The sequence below is a fragment of the Caenorhabditis briggsae genome (genome assembly GCF_000004555.2).
Source record: "Caenorhabditis briggsae complete genome, chrIII, whole genome shotgun sequence".
Lineage (NCBI taxonomy): Eukaryota > Metazoa > Nematoda > Chromadorea > Rhabditida > Rhabditidae > Caenorhabditis > Caenorhabditis briggsae.
In genome coordinates this window covers 2,608,583-2,634,425 of record NC_013490.2, presented here as the reverse complement: position 1 = coordinate 2,634,425, position 25,843 = coordinate 2,608,583, and the positions used below count along the sequence as shown (strand labels likewise).

Sequence of the window (25,843 nt, the reverse complement as noted above, 5' to 3'; positions counted from 1 at the left end):
CTCAAAATTGTGCTAGCGTAGTCGTGTTTGGGCTCATTTTGAAGCGAAGCGCTCAATGAGTGGAGCAAGAATATATGAGTTTTAACACAAAATTATGGACAATAAGAGAGTTATGAGCAATTTCAGAATTTTTTGGAAAATTTGAATAGCTCATACTTCGCTCATTTTTCAAAAGTTTGAAATCAACCACATTTAGTTTTACTCAACTCGCCATGAGTTTCAAAATGAGCCCAAACACGACTGGTCTAGCTCAACTTTGAATTTTGTGCATATATGTTGCGGTCGCGTCGCGGCTGGTGGGTCAAAACTCAAAGTTGAGCTAGACTAGTCGTGTTTGGGCTCATTTCAAAGCTCTCAACGAGCTGAATCGAGTTATACTACTTTTGATACGTTGAGATCAAGTTTTAACCTGTTTCCGGGAGATTTGAAATTTTTGAATTTTTGAAAATCTTCAATTTTGGGCCATTTTGGTCCCAAAACTCACTCTTTCTTATTCTCAAACAGCGTAATTTGCTTTTTAAGTGCATCTTTCAACGCGTTGACAGCAGCCATTGTTTCTGTGCCAATTGGTCCGTCGGTTGGTCCTTCTTCAGAGTCGGCAGTATCATTTCAACGTATTTCCGAGATAGATAGACCCATTGATGCAGGAACATTCGCGCTTTTCGGGACCGCTCGTGTTTCGGCATCTGAAATTCGAGAAATTGGCTTAAAATCAATGAAAATGGGGCTGAAAAGGCGCTGAAAATGACCTAGATCAGCTGAAAATGGCCTAGAATCGTCGAAAAATGCCAATTTCGAGCTTAAAAACAAGGAAATTTGGCTGTTAGCTCAAAACTACAGTAATCCACCTTTGAAAATATTGATTTTCAGCCAAAAAAGAGAGCTAATTTTTTATGCGTTAAGTATGGGAATTTTGAGCCAAAAACCTTCAATTTTCAGCTCACAACTACAGTAATCCTACAGTACCCCTACCTCGTTTCCATTCTCCTGCTGCTGCGTTGTCTTATCCAAATCTGGCGCGGATTGTACCAATTCGTAGCTGAAAAATGGGGAATTTGAATTTTGGGGTCAAAAGGATGGCCTAGAAATGGTGGCCTAGCGAAATTCGAAAAGTTAGGCCACATCATGCTAAAAATGTCATTTTTAGCGAATTTTAGCTATTTTTGGCGTCAAAAAACATCGAATTTAACGAATTTTTCGCCATTTTTGGAGGTGAAAAATCTCAATTTCACCAAATTTTAGGTCAAGTTTTTAGATTTTTAGCTATTTTCGATGTCAAGAAGCGTCGAATTTCCAGATTTTTGGCCATTTTTGAGGTCGAAACCCTCGAATTTTCGGATTTTCCAGTTATTTTCAGCTGTTTTCATGGCAAAAGTGTCCTGTTTCTGATGATTTTTAGATCGATTTTATCGTATTTTTAGCCATTTTTAGGGTTGAAAAACTCGAATTTTCAGATTTCTGCGACATATTTCTTGGATTTTCAGCCATTTTTGGGCTCAAAAAGCACACTTACAACTTCAATCTAGCCTGATCGGCACTGAATTTCAGCCGATTCGCCTCGTCGATCCATTTTTTCATCAGTTCCGTCGTCAATTTCTTCTTGGCGACCCACGATTTGACTATCGTCGTCAACATTTGTAAATCCATCTCACTCATCGACGGCAGCTCGTTCGGCGTCAATTTCCAATCGATTTGTTCGTGTGGCGCTGGGGTTACTGTAGTTGCGGTTACTGTAGTTTTCGATGGTGTTGATGGTTCCTGAAAATGTGAAAATACTTGGAAAATTCGGTGAAAATTCGATGAAAATAGCAAAAAATAGACTCAAAATCGTCTAAAAGCCTATTGTTCGGCCTTTTTAGCCCGATTTAAGCCATTTTTTTTGTTAATTTTGCCCAATTAAAAGTCATTTTTCGACCGTTTTTAGGCCATTTTAGGCCATTTTCAGCCGATTTCGAGTCATTTTCAGCCAATTTTTCGCTAGGCAGGAGGTCTTTCAGTCATTTATGCACTAGTTTTGACTAGTTTTGACCAGTTTATACCCTATTTTAAGCACTTTTGGAGCATTTTCAGCCAATTTTCGGGTCAATTTTGATCTATTTTCAGCCTGAATTGAGCCGCCGTTTTTGATCGTTTTCAGCCATTTCCGGACATTTTCTGCAGATTACGGGGTCATTTTTAGGTTAATTATTGAGCATTTTCAGCCATGACTTTAGGCTACTTGAAGTCATTTCGAGTCGTTTTCAGCAAGTTTTGGTTCATTTTCAGCCCAGTCTGAGCCACTTTCGGGCAGTTCTAGGGAATTTTTCGTCATTTTTCCGCTGAAAATGACCGAAAATTAGCTGAAAATCGCCGAGAAATTGCCGAAATCGACATTTTTAGAGCCATTTTTACTCGATTTTCAGCCTAGAAAACCGCTTTTTAGCGAATTTTGCAAAATTTTTACTCGATTTTACTCGATTTTCAGCCAATTTAATGCTATTTTTATTGACTTTCAGCCAAAAAAAAACTCAATTTGTGGTCATTTTCAGCCTAATCTGAGCTATTTTTTTTTTAAATTTTTACCCATTTTCCGACCATTTTTTAACTGAAAATGGGTCAAAATAGGCTTAAAATGGTCCAAGAATGGTCAAAACTGTCGAAAATTAGCATTTTTAGAGCCATTTTCACTCGATTTTCAGCTAATTTAATGCATTTTCAGCCTGAATTGAGCCGTTTTTGATCGTTTTCAGCCATTTCCGGCCATTTTCTACAGATTACGGGGATTCATTTTTTCGGGCAGTTCTAGGGAATTTTTCGTCGATTTTCCGCAGAAAATGGCCGAAAATTTGCTGAAAATCGACATTTTTAGAGCCATTTTTACTCGATTTTCAGCTAATTTAAGGCTATTTCAGCCGATTTTCAGCCAAGAAAACCCACTTTTTTGAGCATCGCGTGCGTGATCTGCTTCATAACTTGCTCAGAAGTGATTCCGAAACTCGTTGCAATCGTATAGATCAGTGGTTCGACATTGACTCTCTCACCAGTCGAATTATTGATCAAATCGTAGTACTTCCTGATGATTTCCATCGTTTCATCGTCGAAATTCGTCGATTTCGATTCTTTGAATCGATTTCCCAGTGATTTCAGACGATCGAACAGTTTCGACGCTTTTTCTGCTGTCAGCGCCTTCTGGGTAGATGTAGAAGACGTTGGGGATTCAGATGACGTCGTCGTCTTCTGGGGAGACAGTTTCGGAACGGTTGGGATTCCATTTGAAGTTGATGTCGTGGCCTGCAACATATGACAAATCAATCAAACTGATAGTGATAATGCTCAAAAAATGACTGAAAATGCTCGAAAAATGGCTAAAACTGACTGAAAATAGACGGAAAATCGCCTAAAATAGACTGAAAAAGACTCGAAATGATTTTAAAAAGGTCAAAAATGACTGAAAATAGGCAAGAATCGGCTGAAAATCGCCCAAAATCGACTGAAAATAGTCTAAAAACGTCTGAAAATCTCGAAAAATGGCTTGAACTTGTCGAAAATTGCTGAAAATTGTCGAAAAATGCTTTAAAAATGATGAAAAACTAGCAAAAAAGTCTGAAAATGCTCAAAAATTGGCTAGAGAAAGTCCAAAATATGCTAAAAAAATGACCCAAAATTGACAAAAATTGGCTGAAAATGCTCAAAATTCAACTAAAACTTGTCTAAAATCGCATAAAATCGCAGAAAATGGCTGAAAAATGAAAAATAATTTTGGCCCGAAATTTATCTCGAAACTACAGTAATCTGACTGAAAATGACCCGAAAATGGCCAAATTCAGCCAAATCTAGGTCAAAAAACGCCGCCAAAAATAGCCAAAATTTTGAGGGCTAAAAATCTGCCAAAATCGACTGAAAATTCGATTTTCCCCCAGGAGAAAAAGCCAGAAAACAGACCAATTTGAGGTCGAAAAAAAGCAGGAAAAAATCCCGCAATAAATGGGTCTGTATCGGCTTAAAAACGGTGAATTTGAGCCGAATCTAGAGTAAGAAATGCCAAAAAAATCTCCAAATTCGGTGGAAATCGGTCTAGAATGATCCAAAATGGTCGAAAACAGACCAAAAAATGAAGCAAATTGGATATCTTACCTCTCATAATAACCAAAAAAGCAAATTGGAAAAATTGAAATTTTGCAAAAATTTGCGATTTTCAGCGATTTTTAGAGCAAAAAAAAAAGAGATTTTTCAAAAAATTTTCGAAAAATGGGATTTTTTGAAATTTCGAAAATTTTCAAAAACACATTTTCAGAGAGGATTTTCAAGATAAGACGAATTTCAGCGATTTTCAGAAATAATAGAAAAAAGATCAATTTCTCATGCTCCAAAACGCGTACAGTATGCTCATCCTCATCCATCCTGCCCTTCTTCAGGGTTACTGTAGCAGCTGTTGCCTTCTTCTTGGCTGGTGGCTCTCCGTCGTCATCCAAACAAACAATGTCTGATGAGCTTGATGACGTGGCAGTCTTCATCGTCGGCACCGCAGCATCTGAAGCTCTGACGCCAGGGACCACCGGCGGCGCTGGTCTCTTTCCATTCGGCGGTCCGCCGGCCATTCGTATGGTCGGCGGCCCACCGGCGAGTCTCGGACGTTCCGCATCTGAATCCGACGACGACGATTCCGATTCGCCTGACGTCTTCTTCTTCTTCTGCTGCTCTTTTAGTGGCTTCCTCTGCTGATTTTTCTGCTTTTTCTCTTGAATCTGTGCTCCTCCGTCATCTGAATCCTCCTCCTCCTCATCATCGTCGTCCTCATCGTCCTCGTCGTCAACGTCATTTTGAGCCTTGAGCTCACCACGTCCCGCATAGAATCCGCCCTTTTTTGAGGCAAATACCGAGTCATCGACCTGCAAACATGTCATTTTTTGGGGATTTAGAGGCGTTTTGGGGGCTGAAAATGGCTGAAAATCCAAGATTTTTGATCAATTTCTGGCGAATTTAGGCTGAAAATAGCATTTTTCGGCTGAAAATGACTGAAATTAGCGTTTTTAGCGTGGTTTTTCGACTGGAAATGGCGATTTTCAGTCAATTTTCAGCCAAATTTCCACTATTTCAGTTGGATTTGAGGGGTGGTATGGGAGCTGAAAATGGCTGAAAATCCAAGGATTTTGATCAATTTCTGGCGAATTTAGGCTGAAAATGGCTGAAAATGAGCCCAAATTTCGATTTTTTGTCTGAATTTTCGGGTGCTGAAAATGGCTGAAAATACCAAGCCAAATTCCGGAAAATTAGCTGGAAATGACTTAAAAACATGGATTTTTAAAGCTATTTTAAGCGATTTTTTGCCAAATTTCAATACTATTTTTAGCCCATTTTCTGGGAAATTTCAGGTTTTTCGAGTGTTTTTTTTTTGGCTGAAAATGGCTCTCGAATTTAGAGATTTTGAGCCATTTTTCGCCAAATTTCGACTATATATCACTTTTGCTCGTCTTCTGGCGATTTTAGGCTAAAAATAACGATTTTCAGCGTATTTTAAAGCTAAAAATGGCTGAAAATTCAAGAATTCCGGATATTTTTAGCCTAAATTCGGCTATTTTTTTCTATTTTTTCAGCCAGTTTCCAGGAAAATTTTGGGATCGAATTCGACGATTTTAGAGACCATTTTAAGCCAATTTTGGGCTAGTTCAAGCCTATTTTAAGCCTATATATTTGACCAATTTCAGGCAGATTTTGAGCTGAAAATGGATGAAAAATGAGCAAAAAATCCAAGAATTTTGGATTTATAGGTCATTTCAGGCCGTTTTCAGCAATTTTTTGGTAATTTTAGCCCAGTTTTTCGTCATTTTCAGCCGATTTTCCGCTATTTTTAGCCTATTTTCAGCTACTCACCGCTTCTGTGTCATCGATAAAATCATCGTCCATATCATAGCCACAATTCCGGTTCATGTGCTGAATTTCGTCCAAATTCACTCGTATCTTCTTGCCGGACTTTGATTTCTGCAGAAAAATCGATTTTTTCAGATTCTAGGCTAGTTTTTTTAATGGAAAATCCGAATTTTTTGCTTTAAAACCTCAAAATTGGCGTTTTAAACTCGAAAAAAAAGCTCGAAAAGCAAAATTTGAGCCTGGAAGCCCGGAATTTCACCAGAAAGTTCCAAATTGATTTTTAGGTCAAATTTAGCCGTTTTTTCGAATTTTTCAAAATTTCCAACCGTTTCGCTGAGCTTTTTCGCCATAAACAACGTATCCTCATCGTAGAATCGTCGCAGCTCATCCTCGTCTCGTTGTTTTCCCTGAAAACATTGGAAACATCGTTTTTTCCAGTTTTTAAGCTTAAAAATCCATTTTTTTTTTCAGATTTTTCGCCCTAAATCGATAAAATCGTCTCACATTTTCCCTTAACATCTCATTCCAATCCAAATGAGTGTACTTTTTGCTGCCCGGCTTTGCGATTTGAAGTTTTATTTGGATTATTTCCGATTTTCGACTCTTCTCCGCCTTTTTCTTCTTCTTCGCACTACCCATCGGCTCCATTTTCGGCTGAAAATCGCAATTTTTTGGCTGAAATTTTGGAAAAAAACGCGAAAATTCGGTGAAAAACGAGCGGGAATCCATAAACATTGAGCGCCGACAAAAATGGGTGTTCGCTGGGGCGCGTTTGCTGTTTCGATGGGTTTTAGGAGAAAATTCTTGGCAAAAAACCTAAAACAAGGCTAGGATTTCGAATTTTTACGAAAAAAAAATACGAAAAAAAATTTTTTTTTAAGTTTTATTAGAAAAAAACCGGCTTAAACCTTGAAATCTTCATTTTATATGTTTTTGAAAATATCGAAACTTTAGAATTTTCTAGAATTTGGAGCAATTTTTCGCTTTTTTTGCAAGAAAAACCAAGAAAAATGACATAAAAAACTACCAAAAAATGCAAAAAATCAAGTGTCGTAAGGTTCGGCGCATGGTACGCAACACACACTGCTCTGACACCATGACGCAGAAATGCAGACAGCTATTTTGTGATGGATTTTCAGCTAGTTTTTTGGAAGAATTTCAGCTTTTTTAACTAGAAAAACAGCAAAAAAATTTATTTTGAGGCTAAAAAATAATAGTAAATCCGTTAAAATCTAATAAAAAGCTGGAAATTGTCCAGATTTTGCTCAAAAATGACCTAAAATTTTGTTTTTTCGAAAATATCAAATTTTCTGACGAAAAATTGAAATTTCGCGAATTTTCAAGCAGGAAACCTGTGTGAAAATTAATAAAATAGACCTGAAACACATAATATTCCCAAAGAATTCGACAAAATTCGAAAAATTTGAAAATTCGAATTTTTCCATTTTTTCAGAAATTTCGCAAATTCAAAAAGCTAGAAAAGTGTCTGAAATCGATAAAAAAGCCATAAAATGTACAATTTTTTGAAAAAAAAATCGAAAAATCTCAAATTTCGAATTTTTTGAAAATTTTTCTTAAATTTCCTGAAAACCTTAAAATCCAAAAAAGTAAAAAAAAATATTTATTTATTCATATCACAGTAAATTAAAAAATATATCACCAAAATTTCCAAAAAATATCACTTGGGGGCTAATTATCACTGATTTCAAAAAAAAATAACACAGAAAAATAGGAAAAATATATCACAGAATTATCGAGAATCACTTTTAGAAAAATCGGAAAAACGAGGTTATTATGAGAGGTAAGATATACAAAAAATATATAAAATTCTGAAAAAATTGAAAAAAAAATTTTTGAAATTTTTCGAAAAATTTTTTTTCAAAAAATTCAAATTTCGGACCAAAATTTGATGGGAAATTCAAAAATGTCGCAATTAAATCATCATCAATGACCTAAAATCTGATTTTTCAAAAAAAAATTTGTCAAAAAACAATTTTTTTTGGCTCAAAATCGGAATTTTTCGAAAATTCAAAAACTTCGAAATATTTAAATTTCTCGCCAAATCTCTCTAAGCATGCGATGATCCAGCACCGGCAAGCTGTCCTTTCGTCTGTCCATCACAGGCGACAATCTTCAGACGATTCACCGGCGCGTTCGGCTCAATGGCCTCCTTTAAATCGACTTGTTCCACTATGAACGTCCAAACGTTATCACAATAACGATAGGCACGAAGTTTATCAGCACGGAAATTCACCTGAAAAAAAATTTTAAATGTTGGAAAAAAATTTTCTTCAAAAATCAATTTTTTAGAGAATTTTTGGCATTTTCCAGCCTAAAATTTTATAAAAATTTCAATTTTAATAAAATTTCAATCTATTAATAACTTGCTTTGCAAAAAAAAAACCCTAAAAAATCACCAGAAAATGCCCAAAAAAGAATTAAAAACCAAGTGTCGTAAGGTTCGGTGCCCGGGTCCGCAATACACCTTACCCTGACACCATGACGCAAAAATGCGGACTTTTGAATTTTCGATAATTTTTAGGGTATTTTCAGCGCATTTTTAGCGTTTTAGAGCTGAAAAAAACGATTTTTAACGTAAAAATGATGTTTTTTTTCATTGAAAATTGTTTTTAAACCTAAAATTCTTGGATTTTTCTCGAAAAAATACCAAAAATATCAATTTTTAGGCCAAAATGTTTCAAATTGTATGCCAATTTTCACCTTATTTCTCGCCTTAATTGGGAGAATTCGATTGATCGATTTATCGAATGAGTCCATCACTTTTTTCGACAAATTCTCCGGAATCAACTGCTCGCTCACGAAGTCGTCTAACGTCTTCTGAAGTGCCTCGCCGAGCGTTGTATTACGGTAGAGCTGATAATTCGGTTTTTCCATGTTTTCTGAAATACCAGAATTTTTAGGCCAAAAAAGGAGCAATTTTCTGAAAATTAATTTTTGATATTTTCAGATTTTTTCCCAAAAATTTTCTAAAATTTCGAATTTCTGAAAAAATGAAAATATTTCATTTTTTAAAAGTTTTTGCTTTTTTTTAGGAATTTCTAATTTTTTCTCAAAACTTTAAGTTTTTTCTCAAAAATTCAAATTTTTTTCCTTAAAGGTGGGGGGACATGAAAAAAAGATAATTTTCTCGAAATTCCGTTCAAAGATGCCCCTCGAGGAGTTGAACTTGTGAGGGCGATGATTGAGGGTGCGGCGCCGCTACCGACTGAGCCACGCGGGCAAAGAGAAAGCGCACGCCCGATTGCATACATAAAGTCGAGGACGACAGCTGTACGCAGAGTGACATTAAGCGTTGTACACCGTGACAGTAGAATGCATACTCTAGCTACAAAAAAACTACGAAAAATCTCCTGTCCCCCCACCTTTAAAAAATCGATAACACCCAAAAAAAAATGAAGGTAATCACACCGTACTCTTGTCGGATTCACATAGATGACACACAAAAAATTCGAAAAAAAGGGAAAAATTCAAGTACAACAATTTTTTATTAAAAACCTAAATTTTCACTTTTTCTCAAAATCGTTTTTTAAAGAAAATCGGACGAAATTTGGCTGAAAATTCAGAAATTTAGGAATTCGGAAATTCTAGGAAATTTAGAAAATCAAAAATTCGGAAATTCAGAAATTCTAGGAAATTCAAAAACCCAGAAATTCCAAAAATTCAGAAATTTCAGTTTTTTTCTAGAAAATAGAAGATTTTCAGCCGTAAAAACACAGATTTTTTTTCTAGAAAAAAAAAGCAGATGAACAGAGAGAAATGGAAAAATGTAAGAAAAAATGAAAAAGAACAACAAAAAACGACAGCGATTAGCATAACAAAAAAACATGGGGAAAAAAGGGGGAAAAAGAAGTGATAACTGATAACAAAAAACAAGAAAAAAAAAGAAGCGAAAAACAGGCCAAAAAGAGGAGAAAAATAGAGAAAAATGGAAATTTCAAAAACAGAGACAAAAACTAGGAAAAGAAGTATTTAAGAATCATTTTAAGCTCATTTTTGACCAATTTCGGCGCTCGTCGAAGCCCAAAAAACCACAGATTTCAGTCGAAAAATGAAATTCCAGTTTTTTTTAGTTTCTAGAAATTTTAGAAAAGTTTGTTTTCTGTTTCAATTTCTGCTTTTTTTTGAGGAATTTCGAATTTGTTTTTCAAAATTTTATGTTTTTTAGATATTCAGAAGTTCTGCTTTTTCTCAAAAATTCAAATTTTTTGCCTAAAAAATGACAGAAATTTCCGTTAATATTATTCGTATTTTTAAGCCAAAAAAACGACATTTTAGCATGAAAAATCGACTGAAATCGATTTTTTTTACACCTTGAAAGTCGCAAAATGGTCGAATTTTGAGGATTTTGAAGCAAAAAAAACCAAAATTTAGTGGAAAAATGACCAGAAAATTGTCGATTTTCAGCCAATTTTCAGCGTTTCTGGCTCTAAAAACGCTCAATTTTGGCAAAAAAAAAACAGCCTTAAAATGAGCAATACTTCCGGATCCGAAACAACAAACTACAAAACCAATTGGGACTCTAAGAAACCGGGAAAAGGAGGTATAAATAGCGCAAAATTTAATTTAAATCAAAGACTCGAACAACGCCTCCACTTCCAGCCGTCATAATTCGATGGGGGTTCGATTGAATGACCAGCACGTCGAGCACTTCGTCGCCGCCGTTGTGGAGTTCCTGGAAATGGAAATTTCGAGTTTTCGGGTGAAAAATAGGGGTGATTTATGTTCAAAATTAGCCCAAAATGAGAAATTTTCAATATTTAAAGATTTTCAAAATTCAAAAATGAGAAATTATGAGCAAAATGGGCAGTGATTTGGGTCCAATATAGGCTGAAACTGAGCAATTTCAGTAAGTTGTACCTCCAACTACAGTAATCCTATTTCATAAATTTTTGGTTTTCGAAAATTTCAGCGAATTTTCGTGGCATTTTCAGTCGATTTCTGACAAAACGTAACGAGCGATTTCTTAGTTTCGAAATGTTTAAAATTAACATGTTCAGCAAATTCCATGCTAAAAATGAGCCATTTTCAACGATTTTCAGATCAAATGGAGCATGTTTCAAAACTGCAATTCGAGCTCAAAAATATGGAATTCCATGTTTTTTTAAAGGCAACATTTTTTGGTCGTTTTCAGCCATTTTTGGGTCATTTTCAGCCGATTCTAGGCCTATTTTTAGTCGACTTTCACTATTTTCAATCAAATTTAAAGGCTATTTTCAGCCAAACTTTTTTTTGAATCATTTCAGTCACTTTTAGGTCATTTTTGCCGGTTTTTCGAACTATTTTCAGTCATTTTTAGGTATTTTCCGGCTCAATTTCCTCAGTAATTGTCAGCCATTTTCAGACGATTTTTGTCTAGTTTTTAGCTAAATTTGGACCAATTCCAGTAAAACTTGGGTCATTCTCAGACAACTTTAAGCCATTCAATTTATGGTTATTTTCAGCCGATTTTTGGGACTTTTTCAGCTCAATTTCAGTCTATTTTAGGCAATTTTCAGTAAAATTTAGGGGTTTTTTCGTGCCAGTTTAAAATAATTTATTCAGACCTTTTTTCCAGCCAACATTGGGCCATTTTCAGACATTTTTCGGTCATTTTTCGCCGATTTTGGTTTGTTTTCAGTCGAGTTTAGGGTTAATTTCAGTCACTTTTAGACCATTTTCAGCCGAATTTAGCCTATTTTCAGCCGATTCTGGGCCTATTTTCAGCCGACTTTCACCATTTTCAATCAAATTTAAAGCCATTTTCAGCCAATATTTTTTTGAATTATTTCAGTAATTTTTAGGTAATTTTCAGACAAATTTGGGCTATTTTCAGCCAATTTTAGGACATTTTTTGCCTGTTTCTCGAACTATTTTCAGCTCATTTTCATCCACCCCCCAAATCTCTCACCTTAACCAGCGAACTATCTCGGGCATCGAACACTCTCACTGTGCCATCAATCGAGCCAGTTGTGACGTACGGCGCATTGCCCTCCATCGACCAGATCACTTTTACGATTGCCTGCAAATTAGGAACATAGAGAGTTAATTGGGCTTCCCCTTCGTCTCTTTATTGTTCTCTGTGTCTCTGTCAAATCGAACGACATTTAATGGGAATAATGGAGGGAGAGGTTACGGAATACACAAAGAGCCATTTAGGTATGTATTATTATTCTAAAGGGTAAAGAGATAATGGCAAAATATTATAATGATGATGATGGCTTAATGGCTTAGGCTTAAATGAGAAGCTCAAAAGGTCTGAAGAGCCAAATCTAACTGGAAATTGCTCATTTAAAAGTTGAAAATCGACTTCAAATCTTAAAATTTGACCTGTTTTGCCTGAAAACGCTTCAGAACTCGCTAGACGACGTTACATACATCACTAGGGAAGATTTTGAAGTCTACACGAATCGTCTAGGTGGTCCAGAACCCAGTTCAGAGCGTCAGTTACATTCAAAATGGCGCTTTCTAGAATCTCTAGGGTCCTTCCGATGACATAAGAAGTCAATTGAAAAGCTTTGAAAGGTTCTTGAAGAGATTCAGAAGCTTCAAAAATCTTGGCAACGTCTTCTGAAGGCTCTAAAATCGTCTGAACGGAAATCTAGATGGTTCAGAAGCTACTGGAAAGCATCGAAAGAGCCCAGAAGAATCTAGACGTCATCTGATAACTTCAGAAGCCTCTAGATGTGGTCTGAATCGTCCAGAAGTCTCTAGAAGTCAACTTAATCCTCCGGAACCCTCTAGACGTCTTCTGGATATTTCAGAAGCTGATCAACAAGATTCTAGACTTCAGATGCCGTGAAAAGAGGTACAGAATGAGTAAGCTAGCTTTTCCAAATCCTCAGAATCCGCTGGACGGTGTCAGATGACGTCAGAGGCAGTTTTTGGCCTAAAAATCGGTCGTTTTTCGTCTTCAAAAGCTCAAAATTTGACTATAACTCAAACACTTCTAAAGAATTCTATCAGCTCCAGAAGACGTTAGACGGGTAAAAGCCCCAGAATCCGTCTCTTACCATCATTTGATTGGACTGGAAAATGCTTCTAGGCGCATTCGAGTCCATTTCATAGATACACATGGATCCATCGTTCCTCCCAACTGCGAACCATGGATGCGACGGTGCCATCGCCAAACTCTCCACACAATTCGCCACGTCTTCTTCCATTTCTTCCTCTTCTTTAGCCGTTCCCGCAGCTGTGATCGTCGTTGATTTGACTCCGGGCGGTGGAAGAAGTGAGATCTTCTTGAGGACATTGTCCGGAGACGCCGTATTCACTACGTTCACAGTTCCTGATTGTGTTCCAATGATGGCTACCGTTTGGGAGACGTGATGATCGATTGCGGTGATTGGAGAGTGGAAATAGAGGTGGGTGCTGGTTTCTTCGCGGAGCAGCCACATGCCTGGAAGAGAGGAAGAGTTCTAGAATTTCAGATTTTTCGAATTCCTTGATTTTTCATAATTTCAGACCCCCAAAAATTGAAAATTCGATTCAAAAACTCAATTTTCTGCGGGTTTTTGAACCTGAATTCTTGAAAATTGCACGCCGCGAAAATCCTAAATTTGACGACAGAAACCCCCCGAAATTCCAGAAGTTTCTAGAGCATTTTTTCTCCAAATTTCATGGATTAACTCCTATAAATCCCTTTTTTTGGCTCCAAAAATCCCCCTCAATTCATCTGAAATCCTTTTAATCTCGGGAATTTGCGTCAATCAAGCAGGAAAGACTAGAAGTCCAGGATTAAAAGATTCAGAATCGACAATCCATGGGTTTTTCAAGAGATTAGACATTTTTTCTATCTCGAAAAAGTGTATTTTTATCTAAAAATCGTATAGAAAATCTCGAGAAAAAGCCAGAATTTTCGGGCTTAAAATCTTCAAAAAATTAGCATTTTTTTCAGCGATTTGCGGCCACGATTTTCTATATTAAAATCCTCGAAATTGAGAGCTTTTTTTCCAGCAAAAATGGCACATTTTCAGCGATTTTCAGCCAAAAACTCACGAACGATTCCATCGGAATAGCCACAAAGAATGCGTTTTCCGTCCGGCATGAGACATCCAACTGTGCAGGAGGCTCCATTTCCAGAGTAGACCTGCAAACATGAAAATTTGGATTTTCAGATTTTCAGAAATTTTTAGCTAAAAACCTCTATTTTCAGATATTTTTAGGCATTTTTCGGCCAATTTCGCACTAAATCTTTCGTTCTCATTCTGGACTGCTTTAAGCTGTTTTATACCAAATTACGGTCATTTTCAGCCAAATTAAGACTATTTTCAATCAATGCTAACTCTTTTCAGTGTACTTTCCGACGAGTTTTTTCAGACATTTTCAGCCGCTTTGTGTAGAACGTCTAGTCACTATTCAATCGTTTTCAGCCATTTTCAGCTCATTTTAGTTCATTAAATGCTCAATTTCAGTCATTTTCAGCCTATTTTCAGCTCAATTCCGATCATTTTCAGTCAATTTCAGCCAATTTTGGGCTGGCTGACTTTCAGCCCACTTCCAGTCGAATTCGTGTGTCACGCCTTCTGGATAGCCCAGGATTCAATATTCTCGGTTGGCGTGCCGTTGGCGCGTTTAGCAGATGCCATAGATCCTCCACCCCTTCTAAATGGTCCAGCTCGCAATCTTCTTGGCTGGCGTGTCGTTGGCGCGCTTTACAGCCATTTTAAGACCATTTTAAGACATCTTAGACAACCATAACTTCTATTTCCAGCTATTTAGAACCGATTTTCAGCCATTTTCAGCACTTTCCCGACTATTTTAGCTCATTTTTTCGCCAAATCTCACCCCTTTGGGAACGATTTTCGCCCATTTTTTGGCTTCTATTGCTCAGCAGCACCTCCCCCCAAAGCAGATGGTGCTTCTCATTTTTTATGAGGGCCCCCCACTCTAATGGGGGTCCTTTCTATATATATATAATTAGTATTCAATGAGGAGGTTGTGTCTCTCACAAAGGACTCTATTTATGAAGAAGAAGAAGAAATGAATGGGAATGAAGAGGAAGAGGAAGGAAGTGCGGCGGTTCGAGATGAATGAAGAGTGAATCGTCGTTTTCAGCCAATTTTAAGCTGTTCCGGATGACTTTCCAGCCAAACCTAACCAGTTTTGGGTCATTTTCAACCAAATCTAGATCGATTTCAGTTCATTTTAAGAGATTTGAAGCGATTTTGGGGCTTACTTTGAGCACTTTTCAGTTGCTTTGCCACTCAAAATGTGCCGATTTCAGTGAATTTTCAGCCATTTTCAGTGGTTTTCAGCGATTTTTCTGAATTTCGAGCTATTTGTCAGTTATTTTGACGCTCAAAATGAGCTATTTTCAGCCCTTTTCCGGATGATTTTAGAGCCAAAACTTGAGATTTCGAGCAATTTTGGATCGTTTCTCATCACAAATGGCTTGTTTTCGAGCAAATCTTGATCAAATCTAGATAGATTTCATTCAGTTTGTTCTAAGCCATTTTAAGTGGTTTTCAGCAATTTCTGAGCTATTCCAGATGACTTTTCAGCCAAAATTTACAAATTTTGGGCAATTTCCAAAATTCAGGACATTTTACTCAAAATCAGTCATTTATAAAATTTGAAAAGCAGCATTTTTGAGTAGCTTTATACCTCAATTTGAGCCATATTCGAGGATGATTTTCAGGCTCATTTTCAGTTCATTTTGAGCGATTTTGGCCTAATCTGTGGGTGATTTTTTCAGGCGTTTTGAGCCTTTTTTTGGTCACTTTCGCATGCAAAACAAGTCGTTCCTGAGCTATTTTCAGCGCTTTTTCCTCCCGTTTTCAGTGCGAATTTCAAAGTTCTAGTCCAGTTGCTTTGCCACTCAAACTGGTTCTTTTTGGACCAAATCTTGATCGATTTCAGTCAATTTTCAGTCATTTTTTCTCCGTTTTTAGCCATTTTTCAGTCACTTCAACGCTCAAAATGAGCTATTTTCAGCCCTTACACTCCCGTTTTCAGTGCGAATCTCAAAGTTCTAGTCCGTTGGTCCCTTCTCTCATCCCCCGCCGGAAGCCTTCTGCGCCCCCTCTCTCTTCGGTCATGCGTGTGGATTAGATCCCCCTTTCGTTCTCTATTCTTAGCACATTCCCTTCTCTCCCCTTTCTTCTCCCTCTTCTGCTTTTCAATTCAATTTGCGTCGACTTGTTTACGGCTTCTTCGCCTTCTCTTTTTGCTCTCTCACTCTCTCTCTCTCTCTGGATTTGAGCACACAGAGAGAGAGAGAGAGAGAGAGAGAGAGAGAGAGAGAAAATGGGCGGAGTCTAGAGCAGCTGAAATCATGTCTTGAAATTGAAAATTCCATAGCAACGCCACTGGCTGAGAGATAGGGAGGAGGAGAGAGTGTGCCGAGTGAAGAGACGCAGAGAAATGAATGGTGATAAACAAGCCAGCTCGCGTCAGGATGTCTGATATTTCAGAAATTTTTTAATATCAGAAAGAGAGAGAGAGAGAGAGAGAGAGAGACGCAGAGAAATTAGAGAATGTAGAGCTTTCAAAGATCTTCTTCAGGAGGTATCAAAATTGATGGAATTTGATAAGAAAAAAAAATGTGAATTTCGAATTTCAGCAAAATATTGATTTTTAGCGTTTTTCAGGTCAAAAATTGTCGATTTTCGGGACATTTTCAGGAATTTCCAGCTGATTTTCGCTGATTTCCAAATCGAACTCCGGTCAAAATCGGTGGAATTTGAGAAAAGTGAGTGCTGAATTTCAGTCAAATAGTAATTTTCAGCGATTTTCACACTAAAAATTGCCGATTTTAGGGTCATTTAGGTCCAGAAAACGCAATTTTCGGGCCCTTTTCAAGAGTTTCGAAATCGAATTTCACTGAAATTTGTATTCAATTCAGCAGTTTGTTAGCCAATTCCAGTCAGTTTCAGATCCAAAGACCAATTTTCAGCGTTTCTCAGGTCAAAAATTGCCCATTTCAGGTCAAAAACGCTGTTTTTTGGTGATTTTGGATTCGAAACATGCCCGAAATGCCGAATTCCCTTCATTTTCAGCCATTTTTTTTTCAGCCAATTCTTTGTTTTCTTTCATTTTCAGATTGAATCCCGTTTCCTTTCAAAATTCCCTGAGACTTTTCCAGACTGCAAATTCCAGAAAACCAATATTTTTGTAATTGTTTTCATCATTTTCAGGCTCCTTTGTTTGTCTTCCTCCCCCCGCCTAGTCTAGTCTAAAAATAAGGTTTTCAGGCCCCTATTTTCAGCCGTTATTTTCAGCCAAAAATATATCGGTGCTGCCGGCTGAAAGTGATTCGTGCAAATTTCCAGAGAGCCGTCGTTTCAGACAAAAAAAAACCAATAATTTCGGGGCTGAAATTCCAGCCATTTCAGTCGATCCTCAGCTTTTTCAGAGCATTTTCAGCCATTTTAGAGCCTGAAGATAGCGATTTCTGAGGTGAAAATCGAGATTTTTCAAGTACTTTCTCTGCATTTTCAGGCAATTTTCAGCCAATTTAATCAGCCGGAAAATAGGCGATTTCTGAAGGAAGGCAGATCTCAAATTTTTCAGTTTTTCAGAGTCGATATTTTCAGCATTTTCAGAGCATTTCCGGTTATTTCCTGGCAGATTTCCACAGCAATTTAGCCATTTTAGAGCCGAAATCATCCTGAAAATAGTGCTTTCTGATTGGCAAAAAAAAATCAAGATTTTTCAGCTTTTCTAGGCTATTCTCAGCAATTTCAGAGCATTTTGAACCTTTTTTTAGAGCCGATTTCCTGTGATTTCAGATCATTTTAAGCTATTCCAGTGCATCCGAATGATTCAAAATTTTCCGCCATTCAGAGCCGATTTTCAGCCATTTTGAACCATTTTTAGCAGTTTTTCAGGCTCAAAAAGTCATCATTTTGAGCAATTTTCAGCATTTTCTTTTCTCATCCATCAATCTCCTAGAGCTCCTTGTTGGGATACACAATGAGGTCTATTGTCCTTTCACTTCGATTCATCTTCATCTTCTCCTCTCTTTCTCTCTAATCGGACCCCTCCCCTCTTCTTCATAGGGACACCTGCCCAAAGCTCCGCCCCTTTCTTAGAAGAGGGGGTCAAGTCAGTCAGTTAGAGGAGCGTGTCGTCTGTGTTGTTATCATGATTCAACTGGAAATTGGAACTTTTTTCTCGTCCGAAACAAGAAACGTTTACAAGTTACGCAATTTGTTTCTGGTCGTCTGCGAGAAGAGAATGGTGATGATCACAAAGCGGAAAGAACACAACAACCAGAAAACTACTCTTTCTCTCTTTACCTCACACCGTTATCATCATCATCATAAGACCTCTGTTGTTTGAAGAAGAGAGAGTCACAGCCAACGAGGCGGCAGCACCAGGTCAATAAACAATACACATTGCGAAATTTGCTGCTTTTTTCTGGAATTTTCCCTTCCCGTGGGGTCTTGTGACGCTTTTCAGATCAAGGATCTTTGATTTCGTGGATTCTAGGCACCATGAGCAGCTGGAAATGGCTAGAAACCGCCAGAATTCGCAGTAGATGCTCCGGACATCAGAACTTGCCGACTTCAAGTTACAGATGTCGTTTAGAAGCTTCACAGCTAGATTTCCAGGTGAAAATAGCTAGAAACTCGCTAAAAGTCAAGAATCGTCGATTTCTAGGCTTCAGAGCTAGATTTCCAGGTGGAAATAGCTAGAATTTTCTCAAAGAGCGAGCTTCAACGTCCCTTCCGAGCCTCCAGAGCTGTTTTAGAGTCTTCAGAAGCCCATAGGGACGCGCTGACTTGTCCAGGACGAGCAATCTAGAGATGTGGCATGATCTACAGAATCTTTTCAGGACCACTGATTCATATGATCTTCTAGAACCGTTCCGAAAATTCCAGAAGCTTCTAAGACCATCTAGAATCATCTCAAAGAAGCATCCAGAATTATCAAGAAACATCTAGAAGCCTCTAGGAGCTCAAAAACGCATCGAAAGCGCCTTCTAGAACTATTCAGAACGATGTAGGCACATCCAGATCCTTCCAGATTCTGTCAGCATCATCTAGAAGCATCCAGACGCCTACAGATCCATCTGGAATCATCCAGATTCATCTAGAACTATCTAGAAACCTTCCAGACGCCTCCAGATCCTTCCAGAGCTTTCTAGAACCATCCACAATCCTCTAGAACCTCTCCTTCCTCCTCAATAGGCCTCAAATTCCGTGAAAAAAACCCAAAAATTCCTTTCGTCTTCCACTTGAATTCTCCTCATCATCGTCATCACCGTCGTCGCCCAATTTAGTAACCTTGGTGAGAGAATTTCAAGGTTTTCGTCTTCTAGATTCCTCGGAGAGATTTTTTGAAGAAGGCCTTGAAGGCGTCGACCCCCTTAGACAATTGCCACGTGTCAATGCCACCGTTCTTCAGAGAGAACAAAAAAAACCAGTCAACACTTGCTTTTTTGAAATAGAGAAAGTGCAAACCTATAAAATCTCCTCGCCGCCAGCGATTCCGATTCCCACACCATCAAAAAATGTTCTTTTTCTTCTTCTTCTTGTGTGTCTGTGTCCTTTTCTCTCTCTCTCTTTCTCTCTCTCTCTCTCTCTCCCAAAAGCAAATTTACTTTCATCGGGGACGAGGCCTGGGGGAGACGGACGACGGACGGGAAGGGACTAGGATTGGGAAGATGAGAGCGGCAGGTTGGGTGGTTTACTTTCAAGCTTACACACCTTTACCACAAATATTTTAGAGAGAGAGAGAGAGAGTTCTCTAAACACTACGACAGGTTGGTTTGGGGAAATGGATCCCGTTTTTTTTTGTTTGAAATTTGCGAAAAAACAGTAATCCACTACAGTAATCCTGGAGGAATTTAGACTACAGTAATCCAAGATTCCAAATCGTTGAAAAAATCGAGAGAAAGTCGAAAATTCTAATCCCCGGCCACAGTAATCCAGGAAGGAGTAAGGAGATCCCAAGTCTGTCGAAAACCGGGCTTTTCGGTTACGGTACTTCTCGGATAGGTAGGATTCAGTCGAATCTTCTGGGTAGCTCAGCACATCAGAACGGACGGTTGAGCAGTGTTTTTTGACAGCCTTCAAGTTCCAGACTACAGAAATCCAGCTTGGATCATCCAGGAGTCATTGAAATGGAGTTAAGGGGTCCTATTCGATTCAAAATCCACTATTTTGGATCCGAAAGAACCTTGCAGAATCTTACAGACCCTCCTAGAATCCTCCAGAAACCTTCTCAAAGGTTCTGAATCCTGCAGAATCTTCTATAGGCCTTCAGAGTCCTCCAGAACCCTCCAGAATCCGCCAAAAGCTCTGCAGAATCTTCCAGAACCTTCCAGAATCATCCAGAACCTTCCAGAATCCTCCAGAATCCTCCGGAATCTTCCAGAATCTTTCAGGCCCTCCTAGAATCCTCCAGAATCCTTCTCAAAGGTTCTGAATTTTGCAGAATCATCTATATGCCTTCAGAGTCCTCCAGGACCCTCCAGAATCCGCCAGAAGCTCTGCAGAATCTTCCAGAACCTTCCAGAATCATCCAGAACCTTCCAGAATCCTCCAGAATCCTCCGGAATCTTCCAGAATCTTTCAGACCCTCCTAGAATCCTCCAGAATCCACAACAAAAGCCCTGAGACTTCCCGGATTCAGAATCCCGGAGCCTTCCTCGGATGCATTTGACATCTCTCTTTGAACCTGACAGCTAAATGATGCCTCCCCGTGTCCGTCCATCCTGCTTGTCACGCTAATTACCCACAGAAGATCCTCATCCCTCGCCTAGAGGCCAGGCTTATCTCCCTCTCTCCCTTGTAACCGGTCATCATTTCGGAGCGTTTTCCTCTCTCTCTCCTCTCAACAGCAGGTGGCCTGGGCTGAGAGATAGTAGTACTAGTGGTAGTGGTAGTGGTCTTTTAAACAGAGAGACAAATCTCTTTTTACCACCAAATTTCCGATTCAAAGAGACACAAAAATTGACATTTCAGGCCACTTTTTTCGCTCCCCTGCCATCAGACACTTTTTTGTGTGTGTATTTCGGCACACCAACCAACACTTGTCAGCAAACTAATGTTTTATTCATAGCGGCGCGTGTGTGTGTATGGGGAGCACCATTTGAGTCTTCTTCATCGTCTTCATCGTCTTCGTCAAACTGCAAAAACGAAAATAGCAATTTTCGAAAAAAAGCTGAGCAATAGAGGAAAAAGTGAAGTTGAGCGAAGAAGAAGAAGACGTTATTAAAAAAAGAGCATTCAGGCGGAAATTGCGAAATATATTATTTTCTTCGGCGTTTGAGCCGCCGGAGATGAGCAATTTCGAGATGGCGGAGCCTTCTAGAACAGCCTGGGAAGCGCCATAGGCCTTTTTAATAGATCTGGATGACGTTCTGAATCAACTTAGAAGCTTTTAGAACCTTCAGAAAGCGTCTGGAACCTACTGGAACATACGGAAGTCATCTAGAATCTTCTGAAAACTTCTAGAAGGCTTTCATGGGTTCTCTTAGAACCTTCTAATAGCTTTGGAATCTTTCTGGGCGGCCTGGAGACGTAACTCTCTTTTGAGTGGTCTGAAACCTTCTAGAAGCAAGCCTCTCACAGCCCATGGAACCTTCTAGATGTGCCTAGAACCTGTTAGAAACTTCAGAAGACATCGGGAACATTCGGGACTTACAGAAGTTATCAAGAAGCTTCTGGAACCTTCCAAACCCATCTAGAACTATTACAAACCTTCTAGAACATTTTGGAAGCTTCTAGAAGTCTCTCACACCTACTAGAACCTCTGGAACATACTGGAAGCATCTAGACGCCTATGGAACCTTGCAAACCCACCTAAATCATCTAGAGCCTTATAGACCTCTCTGGAATCTTCTGGAACCATCTAGACGCCTAGGGAACCTTTTAGACCCTTCAGAAGACGTCTGGAGCTCCTGGAATCATCTAGAAGCTTATGGAACCTCCTGGAACCGTCTAGAACGCTATCACACCTCCTAGAACCCCCTAAAATCCTCTCGAACCTTCTGGAACCTTCCAGACCCACCTAAACCTATTTCGAATCTCTGGAACCTTCCAGTTCCCTCCAAATTCCCTCTCCAAGTTTTGAATCCAAAAACTGCCAAGGTCCCCCACTTCTTTCTCTTCCCTCCCTCGTCAGTCATACACACATACAATTCGGCCTGTCAATTCTCCCTCCCCGTCGTTCTCTGCGTCTCTTCCAAATTCACACTATTTCATCTTCATCTTCTTTCTGACGCCTCAGAGAACACGACAGCTGCGCGCGAACAAAGACGGCAGAGACGACGACGGTTGGGTGGAAATAACGTCAGTGGTGACCCGCAGAGACAAGTGACCACTCGGTGAGAGGGTAGGCGAATTGAAGAGAGTGGCCAGAGAGAACGAGAGGCGAAAAGGCTCTTAGAGCGAGAGAAATGGACCCAGAGAACACGAAAAATCGGTTAGAGAGTGTGTGGATGGTGGAGGGACGAGAGAAGCGTCGCGGACGCAAAAAAAGAGCGGTCGGCCGGAGAACCGAGAGACTTTTTACAAGAGGGGAGGGGGGATTTCTCTGCAGTGTTTTTATGACTTTTTTGTTTGAAAAGACCAAAAAATGGAATGGGAGAGTGATGGGGCGATTCGGGCTCCCGGACAGCATCCTGGGGGGTCTGGGAGCCTTTGCGAGGCCTAAAATTGGAACTTTTGGGGTTTTAGGGAGCTAAAATGGCCAAAACGGGTCCAGAATCACGAATTTCAGCGTTTCCAGAGGATTTCAAGACCCAAAATCTAGAAGTTAGGGGTTCCAGAGAGCTAAAATATCCTGTAAATGTGACTTTTAGGGTCCCGAATCTCGAATTTTGGGGTATCCAGGCCTGAATTAAGGTCCAAAATCCTGATTTTCAGCATTCCCAGGCTTCAAATTTGCTTCCAGCGCCGAATTTCAACACTTTTGGACTAAAAATTCAGATTCTAAAGGGTCCAGGCAGCTCAAATGACCTGAAAATGATATTTTTGGAGTTTAGAATCCGGAATTTAAGAACTTCCAGGCCTAAATTAGGGCGCCAGGAGGCGAAATTTAGGGATTTCAAGGCTCGAAATTCACATTGGCGTTTCACCGAGCTAAAATAGCCTGAAAATGACAAATTTCACGATTTTAAGGTCAGAAAATCCAAATTTCAGCATTTTAAGATTGAAATAATCACAACACAACCACTATACAACAAAAAATATGTCGTTTTTCTTCACAAAAACCGCATTTTTCGGGTGGAAATGACAAATTTTTGGGGGTTTCCAGGTCATTTCCACACCTCAAAAATCCAATTTTCGTGCTATGAAAACGCTTTTTGGCATGCAAATTTTGTCCATGTTTGAGTGATTTGGAGCCGAATTTCGGCCTATTTCCCACTGTCGGACCAAATTTTGATCTCAAAAGGACCCATTTCCCACTCGAAACCATTCATTTTGAATGCAATTCCATCCCCTAATCCCCTTCTCTAGACGGCGATGACGTGTCCTATATGACCAGATGTTCTCTAGGGGTCACCAGCAGAGAGAGAGAAGGAGAGAATGAGCAATAAGGGCAGCAGGAGAGGCAGATGTTTGGGGGGACGGCTGAGGGACCGTCTGTTTGTACGCGTTTTATTACTTTTTTTCAATTTTTTGGTGTGAAAATCGCTATTTTAAGCTTAAGAGCTGATTTTAGGCTTGGTTAAGGCCATTTTTAAGCTATATTGGCTCATTTTTAGGCCGTTTCAAGTCATTTTCAGTGCATTTTCGACCACTTTAGACTCATTTTAAGCTATTTCAAGGTCTATTTAGGCCATTGTAGATCTTTTTCAGACGATTCCAGCCAAAAATCCCTCATTTTTGACCCTTTTTTGATGCCGCACTCCTCTTTTTTGCATTGTTTATACAGTGTAATAAATAAATCACATGTGCTGTGCTGACCTTTTTTGGCCTTTTTGCGAGGTAAATATAACAGGTCGCTTTCTGCTTGTTTATACCTTCAAAGACGGCCAATTTTTATGATTTTTAGAGGTTTAAGCCAATTCGAGCTCAAAAGTCCAAATTTTCAGTCATTTTTCATGAATTTTAGGCATTTTTAAGCCCAAAAATCGCATTTTCTCACCTTGGACTGCGCGATTCCTTTATTTCCAATCAGCCACATCCATAGGATTCCGTCTTTGTCGCCGGCGAATAGAATGTCGGCCGTTTGGTGCCAACGCATCCATTCCAGGTCGTTGCACTCGTCAATCTGCAATTTTTTTAGCTAGAAAATCTGATTTTAGAGCGTTTTGAGGCGTAATTTTGAATTTCTGTGCATTTTGTCGTAGGATTTGATGTCTGTTTCAGCTGAAACGTCAAATTTGACGACAAAACGCACAAAATTCAAATTTTCGCCCGAAAAAACGGAAATTTCGAATTTCTGTGCATTTTGTCGTAGGATTTGATGTCTGTTTCCGCTGAAACATCACATTTGACGATAAAATGCACAGAAGTTCGAATTTTCGACTGAAAAACCGGAAGTTTTGAATCCCTGTGCATTTTGTCGTCAATTTCGCTGTCTTAACGACATGAACACCGAATTTGACGACAAATTGCACGAAATTCAAATTTTCGACTGAAAAACCGGAAATTTCGAATTTCTGTGTAATTTGTCGTCTATTTCGATGTCTGTTTCAGCGGAAGCATCAAATTTGACGACAAAATGCACAGAAATTTGAACTTTCGTGCATTTAGTTGTTGGATTTCATGTTTCACAAGCTTAAAACATCGAATTTGACGACAAAACGCACAAAAATAGAATTACGACTGAAAAAATGCGGGAAATTCGAATTTCCAGTCAGATTTTAGCATTTTTCTGTGCTAGAACGACCGATTTTCAGTCATTCCCCCAATTTTTTAGCCAGATTTTTCTAGGTCAAAAATTATAGTTTCTGGCTTATTTTGGAGCAAAAAATCTCGATTTTTAGCTCATTTTCCATCTTTCATCTCGTTGCTTTTCGTTTTTTAACGCCGCACGGTAGAAAGCCACGAACCTCAGCGCGAATCTTCTTCGTCGCCACCTCTGAAATCATAATTTTCCCACTCAAATCGCCGGTAGCCAACAGTGTCTCGTTGGAATTGAACATGACTTGAGTCACCGAATCCTTGTGCTCGATTTTCAAAATTGGCTCATTTTCCGAGACATTCTGGTCGAAAAGATAGGCAACGTCGTCCTCGCCGCCAGTGGCTAGCCAGCGATTTGAAGCTAAGGCTACAGTAAAACAGTCTTGAGCGTGAGCCTGGAGAGACATCAGAGAGTCATCGATGATCTCGGCTGGAACGTCGGCGCTGCAAAAATTGGGGTATTTTGAGCCAAAATTGACCATTTTTAAGTCAAAATTCATCATTTTTAAGTCAAAATTAATTATCTTTGAGGCAAAATTGACTATTTTTGGGTTAAAATTCGTTCTTGTTAAGCCAAAATTCGTCATTTTAAAGTAAAAATGACATTTTTAGCTCAAAATGCCTCATTTTTAAGCCAAAATTGACAATTTTCAAGCCAAGATTAATCATTTTTAAGCCAAAAATTGACCATTTTTAGGTTAAAATTCATTATTTTCGACCTAATATTGATCATTTTTGAGTTAAAATTGAACATTTTCGAGCTAAAATTAATTCTTTTCGACCCAATATTGATCATTTTTGAGTTAAAATTGATAATTTTTAAGTCAAAATTAACTATTTTTGAGTCAAAATTGACAATTTTCAAGCCAAAATTGACTATTTTTAAGTCGTCAACATTTGCGATTTTTAGCCTAGAAATCAACAAAAAACTCACTTTGAAGTGCTCTGCTGATCCTCATCATCATCACTAGCGTACTTCATCTCGGCATCGTCGTCTTCGATGATCTGAAATCAGAATTTTCAGCATTTTTCCGCAAATTTTCGTTCAAAACCTCCTCTATCTCATTCTCCTCGATGCGATGATGATTGTCGTCGTCCATTTTGAGGTCTAAAAATTGAAAAAATGCAGAATTTAAAAGGATAAAAAGATTTTTTAGAGAAAAAAAGGTAAAATTTCGAAATATTCCTATTTT

At 38.7% G+C, this 25,843-nt stretch overlaps 3 protein-coding genes across 3 annotated transcripts in view; all 3 read right to left on the bottom strand.

Moving 5' to 3' along the window:
- Cbr-pqn-80 overlaps nt 1-6,495 on the bottom strand; it is a gene marked incomplete at both ends in the record, with an annotated part of 18,261 nt that extends 11,766 nt beyond the window's left edge. Inside the window, 8 exons of the mRNA XM_045243488.1 lie at nt 544-686; nt 973-1,039; nt 1,514-1,758; nt 2,917-3,270; nt 4,359-4,868; nt 5,851-5,958; nt 6,174-6,254; nt 6,352-6,495. Coding sequence (XP_045096962.1) covers nt 544-686; nt 973-1,039; nt 1,514-1,758; nt 2,917-3,270; nt 4,359-4,868; nt 5,851-5,958; nt 6,174-6,254; nt 6,352-6,495 — 1,652 coding nt within the window. The remainder of the gene's footprint in view (nt 1-543; nt 687-972; nt 1,040-1,513; nt 1,759-2,916; nt 3,271-4,358; nt 4,869-5,850; nt 5,959-6,173; nt 6,255-6,351) is intronic.
- A 1,420-nt stretch (nt 6,496-7,915) lies between these two features.
- CBG20129 lies at nt 7,916-8,742 on the bottom strand (the record flags this gene model as incomplete). Its single annotated transcript, XM_002640992.2, has 2 exons — nt 7,916-8,101; nt 8,569-8,742. 2 exons carry the CDS (start codon nt 8,740-8,742, stop codon nt 7,916-7,918), a joined length of 360 nt encoding a protein of 119 aa, XP_002641038.2.
- Nucleotides 8,743-10,426: 1,684 nt separating this feature from the next.
- CBG20127 lies at nt 10,427-25,750 on the bottom strand (the record flags this gene model as incomplete). The annotated part of the gene is made up of 8 exons (XM_045243487.1): nt 10,427-10,540; nt 11,756-11,866; nt 12,858-13,243; nt 13,843-13,933; nt 23,890-24,015; nt 24,800-25,094; nt 25,585-25,655; nt 25,703-25,750. The coding sequence occupies 8 exons, from the start codon at nt 25,748-25,750 to the stop codon at nt 10,427-10,429; spliced, it is 1,242 nt and encodes a 413-aa protein (XP_045096961.1).
- Between the last annotated feature and the right edge of the window lie 93 nt (nt 25,751-25,843).